Raw genomic sequence first — 19,697 nt, 5'->3', positions numbered from 1 at the left:
CGGATCTTCGCCTTCAAGGCTGTAATCATGACAAGTTTTCAGTAAACTATGCAGATGAGTTTACAACGGTAATACTGAAGACATTTATTCTTAGTTGTTCTATTTTCTAGTTCTGTTTGTATGCATTCTCGTATTTGTCAACAAATAGACATGCAATAGACATGGCTGCATCCTTATCCGGAGGGGGTGAGATGAGGTTAATACTGTCGTGGCATTTGCTAGTAGACAGATATTAGATTGGCATGAGATGATATAGCGGATAATCAGCCACCATCTGCTAAGAGTTGTTTTTTCATAGAATAGCAGAGGAATCCATACATTCATATTTTGTACTTAATGTTGTTCTCTCCAAAGATGTGTCTATTGATGAACTGCTTGCTGTATGCATCTATTTAACACAGCATGCATCATTTGGTACTTTCATTAGCCTACAGTATACCTCTGGGGAATTTTTCATAATGTTAGGAGAGGGTGTGTGTGTGTGTGTGTGTGTGTGTGTGTGTGTGTGTGTGTGTGTGTGTGTGTGTGTGTGTGTGTGTGTGTGTGTGTGTGTGTGAGAGAGAGAGAGAGAGAGAGAGAGAGCGAGAGGCGTAAAACACTTGTTATGCCAGCTATAGTATAAGGGCAGTAAAGGTGTCACAGCTCATCTGCATGCGCGCAGGTAGCCCGAGGCAGATATAAATAGTAGCCTAAAGGTTAATTAGTTAGGTAAGGTATTCGAGAAGGGCCTGGCTGTGAGAATTTGATACACGGACAGGTAACTCAAGTATCTCTCATTGTCGGCGCATCCCGTCCATATATAAGTCCTCGACGGCTGTCAACGGCCACCAGAAAGCTTCACCTCCTCTGCTTTGGACTTCAACGAGGCGAGCACTTCAAAGCGGTGAGTTGATTTGCGAACAATTTGGTTTTTGGTTTGATGCGGTTAGTCCAGAGGCGGACAGGATAGTCCGTCTCAGGTGTGGCTGGCATTTACCTATAGCGGGAAAATGTTGTAGCCTAGGCTACCCTACGTGTTTGTCACACAGGTAATTGTTCACAGTTGTATGCGTTTTGAGGAGAATGTATTCATTGGAGCTTATGTATTTATTTATAATTGTTTTAATTTGTACCTTCCGATCAATTTAGCCCTTAGGCCTACAACATAATTCAGCTAATTTTAGTAGGTCTGTCTATCGATAGTCTTTTTGGCAGATACTTTATAGGATAGCCTACATCAGATGAGAAATCCGACCACGACAGCGAGATTACCAAAGCAGACAGGGACAACATCAGTCCCCAAATTTACATCAACAAAAAATTTTTTTTTTTTTTTTTTTAAGAAATAGGCCTATACGATCAACGAAGTTGATCTACTGGACTACTGGACTTGTTGTGTTGTATGTGAGTTGTGAGTTGTGAGTTGTGTTACATGTGTGATGAAAATGATGAGATCAAATGTGTACCAAGGAGTACATATATATTATTTATTTGTTGTTATTTATGTTAAAGAATTACATTTTGATCAGACCGTTGAAGAAGCTATTGGAGAAGATATAGATTGATAGCTATTTGACTGATATAGATGACTTGATCTGGCTCGATATTTGTGATCAAAATAACAAGCTGTCGCAGTGCAATTCATCAATATCATAAGAGCATATGGATCATTTGATCCTTTTGAACAGAATTAATTCATCTTATTTATGTGTGACCCTTCCTCTCTCTCCCTTTCTCTCCCTCTCTCTCACTCTCTCTACCTCTCTCTTCCCACTCTTAGTGCCCCTATTTGCACACACACCTCAAATGGCCTCGCATGGCACTCTCTCCACGTCCTTGCATTTCATATTGCCCTCACACAATTCTGCGGGTAGGCTAAGTACATTCAGGGAGAGACGCACGCGTATAGCCTACATGCTGAAATAGTCTACCAAAACATCTTTAAAACCCTGAAATATAATACAGTGTAGCCTATCATCACTGGCGGGGAAATTGTGCCAATGCGTTATAGAAACTTCATCTGTAGCGCAGCATTGCTATGTGTGGGCAGGTGGAAGTGCAGGAGAGAGAGAAAGCGAGAGAGAGAAATGCGCCTATTGGAAAAACACGATCAAGCAAATTGTAGAATTTACCATTTTTATCACAAACTCGCAATCGGACGGTTTTAATATGATATGGAAGTCCAGTGTAAGGTGCAGAAATATAACTTGTCACTTTTGTTGACAGGTCGGACTGGTCAGACTGGTCCCGTATGTGGTCGTGTGTGTGTGTAATACCGACTGTTTCGCCCCAAGATTAACCAAGATTTCAAGATAAATATGTTAAGTCAATATTAACAGCAACCGCTTCAACTGAATTAACGTTGCTGCCTGTCCCCCAGAGCCTCCGGATGTATTTACCTAGGCCTGCATCCTGCAGTGATAGCCTATGATTATGACTAAAACTTTACGGAGGTCATGACTCAATGGTAGTTATGGCCCTGTGTGTGTGTGTGTGTGTGTGTGTGTGTGTGTGTGTGTGTGTGTGTGTGTGCGTGCGTGCGTGCGTGCGTGCGTGCGTGCGTGTGTGTGTGTGTGTGTGTGTGTGTGTGAATAATGTACTATTTTGTTTCTCTGTCCTACAGGATTAATATGTCACTCACTTCTATCCTTTCGGGTGAGGCTATAGAGAATGCCATCAAGGACTGCCAAGGTAGGTCTTACTTGTTGTACTACTCTTACATACACTCTAGATAGAGAGACGAGATTGTGCAGTAAATCTTTATTTTCAATTATGCGCTGCAGTCGTTTTGCTTTTTCAGGAGTGGTTTATTCACTGAATAGTAGGCTATAGAAGTCAGACTATTACAATGGTTGAATTTGGAATTAAGATCATCAGTATGAGTGGTCACACTTCAGTATAATGGGCAGTTTTTGGAAGTGCTTGTCTACCAGCTTTTAAAGATAGAAACAGGGAGAAATCCCATCTGGACTCTAGCTCCGTAAGCTTCTCAGCTCTCAGCCTGACCTTGGATGGGAACTGTACTAACCCTATGTGTGTGTGTGTTTGTGTGTGTGTGTGTGTGTGTGTGTGTGTGTGTGTGTGTGTGTGTGTGTGTGTGTGTGTGTGTGTGTTAGCTCCAGACTCCTTCTGCCACAAGAAGTTTTTCCAATTGTGTGGCCTGACCAAGAAGTCTGCCCAGGAAGTCAAAGATGTGTTCCTTATCCTGGATGATGACAACAGTGGCTTCATCGAGGAGGCAGAGCTTAAGTATGACATTTGACTTCATCCATTCTCCTCTTATTGAGTTTACTGAATAAATGTTTTCACATTCAGCAAAAGAGGTGGGCAGCAGGGGAGGCAGGTTCAGGTAGAAATCGGAGGACGGGTTCATTATAATGCATGGAATTGAATGAGGAATGGTATCAAACTATGGTATCAACACCATTCCTCATTCCATTCCATGAATTACAATGAGCCCGTCCTCCTATTTCTGCCTCCACCAGCCTCCCCTGGGGTGCAGTATACAGCATGCGGGCTGTATTTCTTTGTTTGTTTGTTTTCATACTGTGCTTGGTCAACTGACCTTCCCTCCTCTTTTGTACTGTAGAAATACAATATTTATGACCAACATCATGTCCTGTGTCGTTTACCCTCCAGTTATGTTCGATAAGGCTATACACGCTTTCTGTTCTGGGTCAAATTCACCTAGTGCTTTATCAGTCACCTTAAATTGTCATTGTTTGCGGGTGTGTGTGTGTGTGTGTGTGTGTGTGTGTGCGTGCGTGCGTGAATTTGCATGTGTGGTTTGCATGCATACGCACATGCCTGTTTGAGTGTGCAGATATGAGGGCGAGAGATGGAGGGGGATGAGGAGTGAGAGAGATGGAGGGGGATGAGGAGTGAGAGAGATGGAGGGGGATGAGGAGTGAGAGAGGTGGAGGGGGATGAGGAGTGAGAGAGATGGAGGGGGATGAGGAGTGAGAGAGGTGGAGGGGGATGAGGAGTGAGAGAGATGGAGGGGGATGAGGAGTGAGAGAGATGGAGGGGGATGAGGAGTGAGAGAGATGGAGGGGGATGAGGAGTGAGAGAGATGGAGGGGGATGAGGAGTGAGAGAGGGAACAACAGAGAAGTTTCACATCAAACCCCATTCACTTTAGCTGCCGGGTCAAATTGACTAACTTTTTTCTCTTTTATTGAATTTTTATTTTTTTTATTTTGTATAAGTTAATTCCCACTACCTAGCGGATTAGATGAAGGGTCATGCTGAAAAAATAAAAAGCTTTTCAGTGATTCGAAACTCAATTTGACCCGCAACGTAGCAGGAGGGTTCAGAGGTGCATTTTTAATGTATGCTTAGAGAGAGGAGAGTTAGTACAATGAGATCAAATTGCACTCCCTGACATTAATGGGAAGGTTCCATTAAGCATTTTCCTAAAATAATCCATGGATAAAGTGTCATCATTGTGTGTGTGTATTATATAATTCATGCAATTGTGTCAGCAGAATTTACAGTAGAACTAGTGTAATGCAAAGCCATACAGTCCACTACTACTCAAGGTCACGGTTATAGCAGGGTTTTAATGACACGTCTACTCTCTCTCACCTCCCCAGAGGCTTGACCTGCATACTGTGCAAGAGATTAGATGCTTTTGATGTACTGTAAATTGTTTATTTCTTGATGTATAAAGTGTTTTGTTTACCTAGAAGAACTTAAGTTTGCATTACCACTGTGTATCCACCTATCAAGATATCGTTGTGTTTTTGCAATGTGTGTGTGTGTGTGTGTGTGTGTGTGTGTGTGTGTGTGTGTGTGTGTGTGTGCTACTGTGTTTGTTTGTATAGTATGTTGCACAGTATGTATCTGCATTTGTAAGTTTCATGTGAGGTTGGTGTGTCTTTAGGTTCTTCCTGCAGCGGTTTGTGCCTGAGGCACGGATACTGACCGACAAGGAGACCAAGAGCTTCCTCTCAGCAGCTGATGATGACAGTGATGGAAAGATTGGAGTGGATGGTGAGTATCTGTCACTACCTGTAGGCTTGAAGGTTGTCGCTGAGGCATCAGGCACCTTCACAGGGAAGTTGATTTGGTGAGGTGTTTATATTTCAGCATTTTGGTAAAAAGAGGAACCAGATTTTCCAGATGCAATGTTTTTTCTTTGCTTAGGGTGATATAAGACCAAACACCTTGTTTTGTGGGGTGATATTCCAAAAGAATAGAGATATTGAAGGAAACCTGAGGTTGGAAGTGTATTCTTGTGTGAATAGGTAGGCAGGGCAGGCTGGCAGGCAGGTAGGCAGAAACCGGGAAGTGGTCCTGTAGCACAGAGAGAACGCGGTGAGACAAACACTAAGACACAGAGAATCTACAGGAAACTAAGTGCTGCTAAGCGGCCGAGAGCGAGACTGACTTGTAACAACAAAAAACAATCTGGCGATGAGTGGACGGGAAGCCGGGGTTTAAATGCTGTAGATGAACTGCTGAACCACAGGTGTGAAGACCGGGCAGGTGGAGAAGATGACGAGGCTGATTGCTGGAGCCTGGGCCACGCCCACACACATACACACACAGACAGACAGAGGCAGACAGGAGAGAGAGAGATACTGGCACAGGCTAGGTGGAAGTGGAGGGCGTGACACAATGCTCTTCTGTCAGATTACCATATTTTCAAAACAAGCTCTCACAAAGTTACTTCTTGTCAGTAGTTCTCTTTATTTTGTATATTGTATAGTATTGTATTGTATGACCATGTGTCCTTTAATATCAGATTATACTCTTTAGAGTTGTAATCTGCCCTCTTAACTGTCAACACAGATGTGTGGCATGTACTTTTGTAGGCTGCTAACGATCAGCACTGATCAATATTGGTGAGAGATATTGTGTGTGTGTGTGTGTGTGTGTGTGTGTGTGTGTGTGTGTGTGTGTGTGTGTGTGTGTGTTCTGGAAAGGGTTTTGACTGTGACAAAAACAGATTGCTGATCTTAATACAGTAGATTGTCTTAATGCCAGTTGGTCTTCTTGGCCAGCAGAGCAAACGTGCCAGCCTCCAGATGTTGCTATTCCCTCAGTGGTCACCTCCCAGCTTTTAGCTTTATCTAGAGCTGGGCTGGGTTGCATAACAGGATCAAGGAATTGGGCAAACGTTTTTCCAATCTCTGGTCATTTTGAACCACATTTTGCCATTAGTCTTTAATTAAAGAACAAAAAACCAAACATATTTTGTTGAATTTTGGAACTCCAAGATTGAAATTCAATGCTATGTATTTTCCTAAATAAATTTTGCAAGGGAGAGAGTTGATTTTGTGAACTGATTGAATGCACTCACACAAAATGCATGTGCATGCAGATGTTGGCATAATGAATAAGATGAATGAAAGGTTACTGTAGACAGAGAGGTGGGTTGGTTAGAATTAAAGTGTAGAATTCTTACTCAATTACAGCCTTTAAAGGGGCAATCTGGGATTCAAACAATAACAAGGCCACTTGTTTCAGTAAACAGCTGAGGGATTGGGCTGGAGAAATGTAACCACTCTCAAATTTATAGACTGAGGTATAGTCTGACCATCCATGAGATGAAAATTATAGTTTTAACTATGTTTTGAAGCTATACAGTCCTGTGTCAATGCATGCTTTTATGGTCATTTCTGGTAATTTTGGTAATTGTGTATCATGAACCCTTTTTTTTGGTAAAAAAAAGAAGTCAATATCACTGATTTGTAAATTCAGACTTGTGATTAACATGTTGGTCATATTGGACATTAGAATGCAATCAATCATGCAAATCGCGTGAATTATGCTTTAAAAACAATACAATGGCATAAATGCTCTGTCGAAAATATCAGCAGCAGCAAAATCAGTGGGGTGTTTATTTAAGTGATGTCAAGACGTCCAATATGTCCTGTACTTTTCTTGGTTGGGTAGAATCTTGCATAGAACTCATCCCAGATTGTTCTTGTTCTACTGTAGAATTCAAGTCAATGGTCCTGTCCTGAGAGTTCCACTGAAGAAGAGAAGAGAGAGAACAGGTCTTCTCCCCTCCCCTCTTCTCCAGAGTCCAGACTTCAGCCTCCATTCCCGGCAATTTGTTTTCTTTCTGCTATGTGCCCTTGAATTGTTTTTTTCAAAGTCACTCTCCATTCAAAGACAGACCATTTTTATTTGCCTTTTGATTACACAGTAGGATGTTGTACAGCTGTGTTGCCCCCTGTTTTCTTCCAATGCAAACTGCAGATCAATGAGATGAATAAACAAGTTGTGACTTATCGTGACTCATTGCATTATTTTTTCAAAACTCACACTTGGTAAACATTTACAACTGTAGAGTATAAGGCTACGCTGTATGTTTCAACAATGTATAAACTGATTTTACACTTTGAACACTCAACAGCATAATCCTGTTTTCCTGGAGTCAATATTTGACTAATCCTGGATTTCAATCTAATTTTACTATCTCCTAGTACAGTGCCACATTGTCTTCTGTTTTACAGGCACATTGTGTAACATGTAACCAAAAATCTTATCCTCCAAAATACATTCTGAACAATAAAAAAATATAACAATGTCTCTGTGAAAAAAAACATGTGTTGAAACATGATTAAACTCACAAACGAGCAATGCAGAATAAACTACAGTTTATGGAAAGACATGATTGTTCATCCTGGGTCTTGTTAAATGCCTGAATGTCATCCCTGTTACAATGATACAGTAACATCATTAGTACCACCGTTATCAGCTGAATAGCTTGTATTCCCACACAGTATATGCATAAGACACAAACAAATACATCACAGTTCCTAGAATAGCCAGGTCAAATGAGAGGGTGAAAACGCTTATTTTTTTATGTAAAAATGTTTCAAATGTAAAGGGAGCTATTCTAGTGTATTTGTCTTGGTACTTAAGAGTAAGTAGCAAGTAAAAGTGAAGCCATGATCTTAACTGACACCAGTCTCTCTCCCTGGCTATTTTATGTGACACCTTGTGTCTCCACGTCATTGAACGTGTATGTGTGTGTGTGTGTGTGTGTGTGTGTGTGTGTGTGTGTGTGTGTGTGTGTGTGTGTGTCACGGAAGAGAGCACAAAAGATGAAACCTTATATTTTAATAACAGAGGATTTTACAATTGATCCTTTCCAGCAATTATCTTTCAGTGAGACCCTGATGTTACCAATAAAACCCTGACTACTACATTCAATATGCATATTGATATTTGACAAATCATTTGAAGTAATTTGCTGAATAATAATAGATAGTTATTCTATTCAAATGTGTTCTTCGGACAAATAGATGCCTTCTTTTGTGAAGAATAGAACATTCAATAATTCAGAAAGGGATCTCTGTCATTGTTTATCCAGAAATAGGACGTGGAATAAGAGTGTTAAAGTTTGAAAGCAAATTCTGGTTACACGATAGGAAGGGACAGAGAGTGCAGGTTACGGTTACAATGGTGAGGCCCTCTCATTGTCTCATCGTAAGATTACCCCTCTCAGTTTCTGTTGAATGAATCACAACAATGGATGGGACAGTAAAAAGTGGCCTGAGAGACAGTCCCCACTGTTTTTATAATAGCAGTGATACTTTATCTGTCAAAGGCCTACATGCAATATAATCAACATCGCGGAAAACTTAAATTTCAATGGGTCAATGTTATTGCATCTGGCCTTACTCAAATAAATAACAAATAAATACAAATATAATTACAAGTTATATTAATAATGCATTTTGGGGGGTAAAGTTAATTGATTGTGAAATAAACAGTAAATTATTATATATGAGGGATCCTTTATTCTCTTTTGATATTCATCATACACGTTATATCATCTGGCCAACTGTAACAGTAAGTACCTTTAATCACGGAACCCGATGTTGCCGACATTAGATCCACACGAACAGGTTTGATTGCAACATCTCTGATGCTGTCAGAAGCAGGAAGTATGTGCAGACTTTCTCATTGATCACGGTTTTTCTACTTTGTCTTCGATTTACTTTAATAACAAATGAGATGGTCCACATTGGTTAAGTTTATGCAGTAAAAGGTAAGTGACTGCGTTTTGTTATACTGTCACTTTCACGTATGGTTCGAAATGCCTTTTCCCAAGTCTCTGCAAACAGAACTCAAGTGTCGCGATTGTTGTCACTGTTCGAGCATATCAGTTGACCACCTAACGTTGGCTAATTGCTTTCTCACAATCTTACTTTGTTCAACAGTAAAAACATTTTGCTTTGTTAATAATTTGTCTTGTCAGAGAACTAGACCGTAACCATTTTAGCAAAGCAACATTTTCTCCCCATCTCTTAGGCCGGTGGTGGCTAGCTTGCAATGCTACATAGCTGTAGAGTTTGCAGAGTTTACTTTGGCCAGTTTACTGTCTGTGATGGTCATTGGACCTTGTTAAAACCAAAAGATGAACCAATGCTATTGCCAATTTCAATGCTATAAAGTCATCTTAAAAACATTCAGATTCAGACTTGCAAGCTGCCTACTATTGTTCCTACATTGTTATGTCTCTGAAACTGAAATGATCGCTATATTGAGTTAACCAGGTATTCTTATGTGTGCAGGCACAAGGCATGCTAACCAGGTCAACGTTGGATCAGAGGAAGTCCAGACACACGTCACACTAATGCTGATGATCAGGTACAGTCACGTGTCTAAAACGACTTGTCTCATATGACAGACAGGTTGGATACAGTGACGCAGACTATAGCAGATGTTCCAAAACGTGGGGTCCCCTGATTTCAAATTGGGCCCCCCTGAGAAAATCAAACTAACCTCTATGATTTGATAAATAAGACACAACATTTTTTATTTTGTATGACGCCAAATAATGTATGTGTATTCCACCTGTAGCCTATATTTCAGTGTTTTGTGTTAAAATCCAACCAATTAGAGCATCTTTTAGGTGATTAGAACACACTTGGACGCCATTATATGATGTGTTGGCGTAGCCCGCAATTAAGTTATTGGGGTCGCAGGAAATTATTTGGGGTCACAACACAAAACAGTTTGGGAACCCCTGGAGTATAGCCTCCAGTACTTTTGTTGCTCAGAACTTTCCTCTCTGTTGCAGTCCAAGAATGGCCTCTGGAACGCAAGAGAAACAGTTCACTCCATCTTTACTAAATTTCTTCATCTATAATCCTACATTTGGGCCGCGGGAGGGAGAGGTAGGTCTAAGCTTAATTTGGATTTTTATCTCTCATGTTTTATATAGGATATGTTTCCTATTGTACATTTCATCCAGAGTAACCATCCTGTGTTTTGCTTAGATCTTGCCTATATGTATGTCAATATTTTCCACTATCAGTTAGAAAATTGTCCCATTCTGTAGGAGGAGAAGAAGATCTTATTTTACCACCCAAGTGAGGTTGAGAAGAATGAGAAGATCCGTAATGTAGGCCTTTGTGAGGCCATTGTACAGTTTACCAGGTAAATCTTGACACTTGTGAAACAAATATTTGTTTAATGTTATATCACTCATCTGTGGTTTTGCATTGTGTAATGGATGTCCAACCTAATCACCGTATTTGCTGTATTACAGAACCTTCTGCCCGACAAAGCCAGCTAAATCCCTACACACACAGAAGAACAGGCAGTTTTTCTTTGAGGCCGAGGACAGTTTCTGGATAGTCATGGTACACCGTACATATACGTTCAAGATCATTTACAGCATCCTCTACCCAGTCATGCATCATTTTAAGAAGACAATGAAGTCCTCCTAGGATATGTTTGTTATAGTACCTTTCCTGAACCCCCTCCCTTGTCGTTGTGTGATTGGTCAGGTTGTGCGGAACCCAATGGTAGAAAAACCAAATAAAGACGGAAAACCTGCCACGATAGAATATCAGGAAGAAGAAATACTTGTAAGTCTTGTATCATACGTTTTTTATACTTTCTTTCATGTGTGTTTTGTCTTGAGTTAGCATGGGCTATATCTGGGGGGGATAAAGCTTCTCCTTTGATGTTTTATTTACTTGGTTGCTTACTCTCTTTTCTGTAGGACACAGTATATGGTGCAGTATTACGACAATGCTACAGTATGTACAAGGTGAGCTTCAGTTTGTACTTAAACTCAAGTGATGTCATGAAGGCAGACCTACAGCATTTAGCTTAGTAGTTTTGTTAAGTTGACTCTACATAACATGACTGTCTGTGCACACCAGGGGAGGCTGGTGGAGGTAGAAATCTCATGGTGATATATGGAATGGTATCAAACAGGTGTTCCTGATGCACACTTACAGAATGGCACGTTAACCTGTTTCATTGAGGCTTCCTGTAGGGCCACATACTAAGGATCGCTGATGGTGCATGTTCAAGACAACATGTTGGCTGATGGCATGTGCTCTTTTCTTCCAGCTCTTCAACGGCACATTCGGCAGGGCGATGGAAGCAGGCGGGGTGGAGATGCTCACTCAGAAGCTTGAAAAGTTCTTCTACAGGGTAAAACCCTATACAAATACCCCTCTAATACCCACTCAATCTAGATTGATGATGTTGGGTGATAAAGTGATGTCTGTTGTCTCAGTAGGCACAGGACATTTGTTTGACATGTGTGCCTATATACTGGCCCTAGTATGACTGAGTCATTTAGCTTGATTAAACAGCACACAGTGTTTCAGAAGAAATCAGACAAGCGTGACTGTCAATGTTTTCTCAGGGCAAGGGCAGCGCTGTTTCAATTTATCCGAGGCCACAATGCCGGATGTTTCATTACTTGCGCTCGTTAAATGACTTATTTAAATGATGTTATATTATTCCCTTTGTTAGACACACATTGACAAATCGTCATAAAAAGAAATTGAGAACTTACACGTGACCCGTAGCAGTTGAGAGGGGTTGGTCTCCCATCTCAAGGTTCCCTGATGACTAAAGGTTAATTTATGCTTCGTCAATTGTCACTGCCGATAACTGTTGATCGACAGAAATTACGTCTAGTCGACACTTGAGTTTCGCCGAGGGGTGCCGCTCACCTCCTGACATTTATGTTGCTGACGCCGTCCTAGATCTAGATGGAAGGCAAAGTTTGTTGCCATGGATATGCTTGTTTCACCTTCGCTGAACCATTAGTGCTAGAAGGCAAGCGATACTTTGTTTCTGTCGAGTGACGACATGTCAATCGACACATATATTAAAAAGCATAAAACAGCCTTAATGGGTCAGTTGTCAACTCCAACTGACCTTCCTAAGATATTGCCTGCCCAACTCTACAGATTGAGAAGCAGCAAGCAACACAAAAATAGCAACAAGCGTGATCTAGTAATGGACAATGAATGTATTGATGATGCTGTATATCGCTAGGCTATATTGTGACTAGCCTGACTGATGGCTCTGCTCAGGGAAAGTTGGTGAGACCTCCCCCATACTATTGTTATATCTGCTCCACTCATTTAGCTGTATTAATTATTAATTTCTAATTATGGGGAACCCTCAGGTCTCCCTAACACTGATATAGGCTTCCCCTTTCTGTATGTAACCCAAAGACACAGGGCGAACCCAGGGTGTATATATCACAGGTTGAATGTCACTGCGCTGTCTGGGGACAGAGGCATTTCTAGAGAGCACCCTCTCTGCTCCAAGTATTTATTGAATTGTAAGCACTTAACAGGTAAACTAACACCTTCCCTGCTCCTATGTGTTTCTGCTTGGTTGGCTCCAGTATCTGCAGACACTACACCTGCAGTCCTGTGACCTGCTGGATGTGTTCGGGGGGATCAGCTTCTTTCCCTTGGACAAGATGACCTACCTGAAGATCCAGTCGTTCGTGAACAGGGTGGAGGAGAGCCTCAGCCTTATCAAATACACAGCCTTTCTCTACAATGACCAGCTCATCTGGTACAAGCCCCATTCTTACACTGACTAGTTCTGTATATGTGTTTGTGTGTACAGTAAACAAACATTATCCGGCTTTATAAGCCTTGATTTTACTCCCAGACGTGACAGGTTAGGCTCTGTGTGACAACTTCAAAGCCCCTCTGTGGCGCTGAGGCCTGGGATGCAGCATTGTGTGTCCCGGACCTTTTTGCACCCAGCAAAGGGGTGAAGAAACCTGCATGTCCGGTGCCCTAAATGTGCCCCATAGTTTGTGTAATTCACGTCCTGAAAGGTCTCTTACTTTTAATTGCTCTGTCAGTTGTTCTTGATGTGAAATCAGGGATTACCTGAAAGCCGAATTAAAAGATAGGGCTGTTTTGATAGCATTGGGTCTTGCAATTGGCACACATGGGTATCTTTTATTTGGTCTCTGTTTGTTCATAAGTGTGCCTTACCTTCCCAGGATCCTCATCCCCAATAGCCAGAGGTGTTGTGGTTTTGACTTCAGGACCTAGGAATAAGATTTCATCCAATTGTGTTTTGTCATCTAACATGGACATATACCATTTGCAGCCATATTTTCCGACATGGATCTACACATAACATGTAGGCTACTCACATCAGCTAGCTCTTGATCTGTAAACCCCTGGTATTTGGGTCTGAATGTTGATAGTTTGCACCTTTAAACACGTGACGTAACGCTCTCTGACGCTAAAATATTTTGTATTGTTTTTCTGTTACTAGGAGTGGGTTGGAGCAGGATGACATGAGGATCCTGTACAAGTACCTGACCACGTCACTGTTTCCCAGACACTCAGAACCAGAGGTAAGAGAGAAAGGAGGGGTGGGAGACGGGGGGAGATGGGGGGGAGATAGAGACTGAGAGAGAAAGCAACACTGCCAACTTCCTACCTCTGTTCTACTGAAACTCCTCTGTCTAAACTTCAGCGTTGCCAAAACTCTTACAACACTGCTGCCTCAGTGCTGCCAAGCTGCACTCCTTGTTATGTAAAGCCTGACAAAAATGTCCTGTTCACGTGCCAAGCACAGTATAGATGTTGATTTACATGATAAGACATTATGACACAAGTTTCCTTTTTACTCCATATTATATCACATGCTAAACTTACCCTGGTCTCTCTCCATGCGTCTCCAGCTGGCTGGCAGGGACTCTCCTCTCAGGCCGGAGGTGGCAGGCAATCTGCTCCACTACGGCAGGTAAGTCCTTAACCCCCCCCTTCCGTCCGTCTGGGCTGGGCTTGGCCTGAGTAAGCCCCCTGGGTCCCCTGCCGAATGTCAGGACACCACCATGCCATGCCATATCTGCCAGTCTAGCTAGCTACACTGGATTAATTAATAACTGAATTTAATAATTGAGTCTATGATGATGGTAGGTGTTGTAATGGGGATAATGAGGATTTAACAGAGAGAGGGTCGCATTTGGGGTTGGAGAGTGTATGTGTGTGGGGAGATGATTATGGCAATGTTTATTTGGAGGGAGGAGAGGTGTCATTAACAGTGCATTAGCTAGTTATTAAAATACTTGGATGGCAATCACACACACACTGTGGGGCAACAAAGCGTTTTGGCGTAATGGAGTCCTGTATGATTGTTTAACCAATGGGGGATTACAGATCACAGCGGAGAGCATGTGTGCCAACACCATGTGGTCTTAGCGCACTAGCATTAATGAGCTTTGCAGCTCACTACACACAGACAAGGGGGCGGGGGGGGGGGGGGGGGTGGTCTACTCTGGGCTCACACTTCAGTCACAAGAGAGAGAGCCAAGCTAGTTAACAGTCACTATGCTGTTTACCCCCCTAGTGTCCTGTGTTCCCTGGGTGGGCCAAGTGCGGATGTGAGAAAAGCCACTGAAGTAGGAGTCGCCCCTATTCACAGATCTAGGATTACCCCACTGGCAATCCCATTAGTTGGATGAAATAGTAATTGACCCTATATCCGTGGTTACGGGTAGCCTCTTTAGCTACTTGCCCTTGTCGATAAAGGATGGGTGACCCCTCAGAGAGTCTAGCCGGTGTGACTCGTGACTGCTATGGGAATTGGACACGGTCGTCCCGAGCTGACTCCTGAGATCCTGCCTGTGTGTGTAACAGGATAATAGAACAATGAGATTAGTTAGCAAAGGCCCCAAGGGCAGGGCGGAACTGTGACGGTGCAATTTACGGAAAATGAAATCACATTCAGATATGTGTACAGTGTATTTATGCACACACACAGACAAACGCGTTGCTTGATAGACAGTGGCTTGGCATCCAAGACATAGTCACAACAGTGGTGTCTTTGTCTTAGGTTTTTGCTATCAAATATCTAACCTTTGGAGATCCATTTACAGCTGTTCTTGTTTCTGGTTCACAATAATGTTGAGAAACTGGATTATTCTGGATTTTTTTTTTTGTGTGTAGCTATCTATGTTTTCATTTTCATAATGGATTGATTTATACAATACTTTTCCAGATGTACAAAGAACAATTGTTTTATATTGGGGGAGAAGTCACCAATGTTGTTAAAATGGCATATATACACTCACCGAGGACTTTATTAGGAACACTATACTAATACTGGGTAGGGCCTCCCTTTGCTCTCAAAACAGCCTCAATTCTTCGTGACATTGATTCCACAAGATGTTGGAAACATTCCTTTGAGATTCTGGTCCATGATGACATGATTACATCACGCAATTCCTGCATATTTTTCAGGTGCACTTTCAAGCTGTGAATCTCCCGTTCTACCACATCCCAAAGGTGTTCTATTGGATTTAGATCCGGTGACTGGGAAGGCCACTGAAGAACACTGAACTCATTGTCATGTTCGTGAAACCAGTTTGAGATGACTTTTGCTTTGTGACATGGTGCATTATCATGCTGGAAGTAGCCATTAGAAGATGGGTAAATTGTGGCCATGAAGGGATGCACATGGTCAGCAACAATACTCAAATAGGCTGTGGCATTCAAGCGATGATTGATTGGTATTAACGGGCCCAAAGTGTGCCAAGAAAACATTCCCCACACCATTACACCACCTCCACCATGAGAAGGTGTACAGGTGTTCCTAATAAAGTGTTCGGTGAGTGTATGTATGTTGTAATACTTCCTCCTTCTCAAATCCTACTCTTCAAATCCACAGGTTTTTGACAGGACCTGCTAACCTCAAAGACCCTGAGGCCAAAGTCAGATTTCCCAGAATATTTGTCAACACAGAGGACAGTTATGAGGAGCTGCATCTGATTGTATATAAGGTGAGAAGAATGGTGGACTGGACATCAGCTGTGTTCATGAAAAAACAGAGAAGTAATCACTGAATTCATTCAGAGAGGCTTTATTTTTTAATGCTTACAAAATAGACACAGGTAATGTATTTTTTTGACAGGCAATTTGATAATGTGTTGACCATGTTGGATAATACATTTAAACATTTGCTTTGTTAATTTTCGTCAGCTTTATGATATTCACATTTTGATGATATACCAAATGTATTGGTACAACATTCAAAATGTCACCCTTCCCTACATCCATATTCCAACTGCTAATTGTCTGATCTGTGTTTCAGGCAATGAGTGCAGCAGTTTGTTTTATGATCAGTGGTAAGTATTCAGTTACATACAGTGCCCTCCATAAGTATTGGAAAAAGGAGGGGTATGTTTTTTTTCTGAGAATTAAATCTGAGAATCTCTGCTTTGACCCATAGTAATTGTTTGATTTAAAATCCAAACTGATGGAGTATAGAGGTAAAAGAAGACAAAATGCTTCCTTTTTCCAATACTTATGGAGGGCACTGTAAGTTTTCCCTGTGAGCCAAATGGAATTCATAACTCCTGAATGGAGCGCATCAGTAATATTGATCCTGTCTTCATTCATATCATTTCTAAGGATCTACGTAGGCAACAATGACAAATCGGGCAGACCCTGGATTCTAGAACCATGTCCCTTCTACTGATTCTAACTCTTATGTTCTCTGTCCCCCCCCCCCCCCTCAGCCTCTGTGGAGCTGACGAAGGAGTTCTGTGAGCAGCTGGATGGCCTGGTGGGCCCCCAGCTCACCCTGCTTGCCTCAGACATATGTGAGCAGTACAACATCAACCGCAGGATATCAGGGTCAGTGCTTAATTCCAAAGCCTCTCCTCTCATTACTGACGGTCCCCAGGGCTCTGTTGTCAAATACGACATCCTGGCTAATGGATGCTCAGATTGCACCCAAAGATCACCATCACTCTCCTAATTTCTTAATTATCGCTTTTGGTCAAATATGTGTACTTGATGACGTATGATGATAACAGTGGTTCTGACCGCGTTCTGACCGCATTCTGCTTCACTTTTAAGTTTTAAGTAGCACCTAAGCTTCAATGGCTGTCAACACTGCAGGGTATAATCATGACAAAGAGAAAAGAGATTATACCAGCAGTGTTGAGCTAGCCATTGGAATACACTCAATGATATTGCCCTACATTGGCTGACAATAACGTTAGATGAGATGTCATTACCATCTGATATCACAGCGTTACTTAGAGTAACATAAGCACAACCCACTGTCTAGCTTTGGCACACTGGCCGGCACTCCTGACCACACCTGATTGCTTGACATAAGAAGCCACCTGTAACCCAAGTCTGAACGCCCAGGCAATTTGATGGGTTCCTTTTAATCATCGTTGTGAAGAATTATTCTTTAGGGAGCAGGCACTAAGCCTGACCGGGGCCGGGGACACAACAGCTTCAGAGAGCAGCAGTAGTTTAGCGCATGCACCCACACCTCCAATGGCTCAATTATTCATACCTGCTCTGTCCCTGTCACTAAAACTGTCCCTGAGGGGAGTGTCCATCTCAGCTTACTCTTAACATGTGTCTGAAAGAGTGGAGTGCAGGCATCCGTATTGCCTGTCATGCTCACTTCAGAATGATACCTTGTTTTTACTGTAGTTTTAGATTAGAAGATTCCTCATATCATTTTGCTGACCTTTAACCTTCCTTCTGTGTTTTTTGCAGGCCGGACAAGGAGCCTCAGTTCAAGTTCATCTACTTTAACCACATGAACCTGGCTGAGAAGAGCACCATCCACATGAGGAAGACTGCCAGCGTCTCTCTTACCTCCGTCCCTCCTGACCTCATGAAGATCCTAGGAGACATCAACTGTGATTTTGCCCGGTAAGCTCCACAACAGCAAGGAAACTACACTGATTGGTTAAAGGAGAACAACTTTCATTGTGTGGAGAGGGGGGAATATATGGTCATGGCACTAAATATTACCTTTCCTGCTTCTTTTAGCTTTGCTGCCCAATTGAAGTTGACTGGCCATTTTGAACAAACTTAACTTCTCTTCCCCTTTCCCATGTCCCTATTCTTATTTGATTGTTATAAGGATACACCAAATGGTGCTTTGGCAGCAGGACAATGATAATTCATACCTCTGTGGACAATCATGGGGAAGTGGGAAATGTGAGAATCACAGTTTCTGCGTTCCTGGTGAATTGCCTCTGGCAGATTTGTTGAAATACAATATACAACAGTAATCTCATGTTCACATGCTTTTTGCATTTCCCCTCAGGGTTGATGAGGATGAAGAAATCATTGTGAAGGCAATGACGGACTATTGGGTCGTTGGGAAAAAGTCGGACCAGAGGGAGTTGTACGTCATCTTGAACCAGAAGAATGCCAATTTGATAGAGGTTAATGGTATGGCCACCTTTGATGAATTATTATATCTGGGAAATTGTAGCCTTGATGCCACATCCCGTTTTAGTATTAGTCATTGTATTTGGTTTCAACTTCCAACTGTTTATTTTCTCTTTTTACCTACAGAGGAAGTTAAGAGGCTTTGTGCAACACAGTTCAACAATATCTTCTTCTTGGACTGAAGGAAGAGAGCCATGAGAGACAGCCATTGACTGTTTCACCACACTCAAAACTGTCAGCATTGAAGGGTATTACGACAGCATCAGTGTAATGCAATAATTGCATTGTAAAAAATAAAATTAAAAAATAAGCTTTTCACATCATATACGTTTTTTTATTTTTATTTAACCTATACCAACTGTAATTTTCATTTTTGTAATTAAGTGTAAGATCAGAATTTTACTGTACATGTACTTAATTTTTCAATTTCTTTGTACATACATTGTCTTTAAGTTCCATTAAGCTGTTTCTTTTTCTCTTTGACTTTTGACTGAATTAGTCTGTCGTTTTTAAGGACACATTGACATTATCACTAAATTAATTTAAACAGACATGCACCTGCTTTTTTGAGTTCTGTTAATTGTCTGTATAATTCTGAAATTAGATGTCATCATGTCAAAAGTATTGTGGTTTGTAAACAGCAGCCCTAACTTTAAATAAATTAAGAAATTCTAATTTTCCTCCATGTTAACAATTTCTTTATTTGATGTTAACTGCATTGCCTAAAAATGCCTTAGCAACTGATAATGTAAGATCAGCTTCTAATGAACAAACAACAAACCTTCACTGGCTGCTTACAGTATGAACCTTTTGTACCTTTCTTAATTGCTCCTCATGGGATGGACAAACTTGCATTGTATTATGTTGTATCACAGCCTCCACCAAATAAGGTGGCTGGGTATCAAATAATTCCCGCTGCTCTTCCACATAAGTAGCGGTGAAACAGGGTATTTGTCCTACACAGATTTGGTTTTATAGAAATCCTCGATCCACCATGAACTCTAGCATCATCAACATTTCCGTATGCCACCCGAGGTCAGGCAAGCGCTCACAATCTTTTCCACATGGGGATACTGTCTGTCTCCGATGTGTGTTGACAACAGTGTCACAAACACTGTCTAGTGAGGCTATCATTTCACACCACAGGGTATAGGATGATGAGTGAAATTGAGTGTAAGAAACAGACTGGCCTGTCTGTGAGCACATTGTTTTATGAGATTCAGTTGAGATTTACTGGGGATATTGC

The 19,697-nt window shown here is 41.6% G+C and overlaps 2 protein-coding genes across 2 annotated transcripts; both read left to right on the top strand.

The window, feature by feature from the left end:
* Positions 1 to 606: 606 nt before the first annotated feature.
* Positions 607 to 7,504, top strand: pvalb9 (parvalbumin 9). Its single transcript, XM_083687531.1, has 5 exons — positions 607 to 883; positions 2,603 to 2,670; positions 3,096 to 3,228; positions 4,864 to 4,973; positions 6,927 to 7,504. Exons 2-5 carry the CDS (start codon positions 2,610 to 2,612, stop codon positions 6,950 to 6,952), a joined length of 330 nt encoding a protein of 109 aa, XP_083543657.1. The 5' UTR covers positions 607 to 883; positions 2,603 to 2,609; the 3' UTR covers positions 6,953 to 7,504.
* Positions 7,505 to 8,854: 1,350 nt separating this feature from the next.
* ccz1 (CCZ1 homolog, vacuolar protein trafficking and biogenesis associated) lies at positions 8,855 to 19,136 on the top strand. The gene is made up of 17 exons (XM_083687720.1): positions 8,855 to 8,991; positions 9,518 to 9,593; positions 10,027 to 10,123; positions 10,288 to 10,385; positions 10,498 to 10,591; positions 10,739 to 10,819; positions 10,957 to 11,004; positions 11,313 to 11,396; positions 12,613 to 12,788; positions 13,512 to 13,593; positions 13,924 to 13,985; positions 15,912 to 16,023; positions 16,335 to 16,368; positions 16,762 to 16,879; positions 17,765 to 17,923; positions 18,324 to 18,451; positions 18,578 to 19,136. The coding sequence occupies exons 2-17, from the start codon at positions 9,580 to 9,582 to the stop codon at positions 18,631 to 18,633; spliced, it is 1,443 nt and encodes a 480-aa protein (XP_083543846.1). The 5' UTR covers positions 8,855 to 8,991; positions 9,518 to 9,579; the 3' UTR covers positions 18,634 to 19,136.
* The last annotated feature ends 561 nt before the right edge of the window (positions 19,137 to 19,697 follow it).

The sequence above is a fragment of the Argentina silus genome, assembly GCF_951799395.1.
Source record: "Argentina silus genome assembly, chromosome: 16".
Taxonomy (NCBI): domain Eukaryota; kingdom Metazoa; phylum Chordata; class Actinopteri; order Argentiniformes; family Argentinidae; genus Argentina; species Argentina silus.
This window is presented reverse-complemented; position numbering and strand designations above follow the sequence as displayed.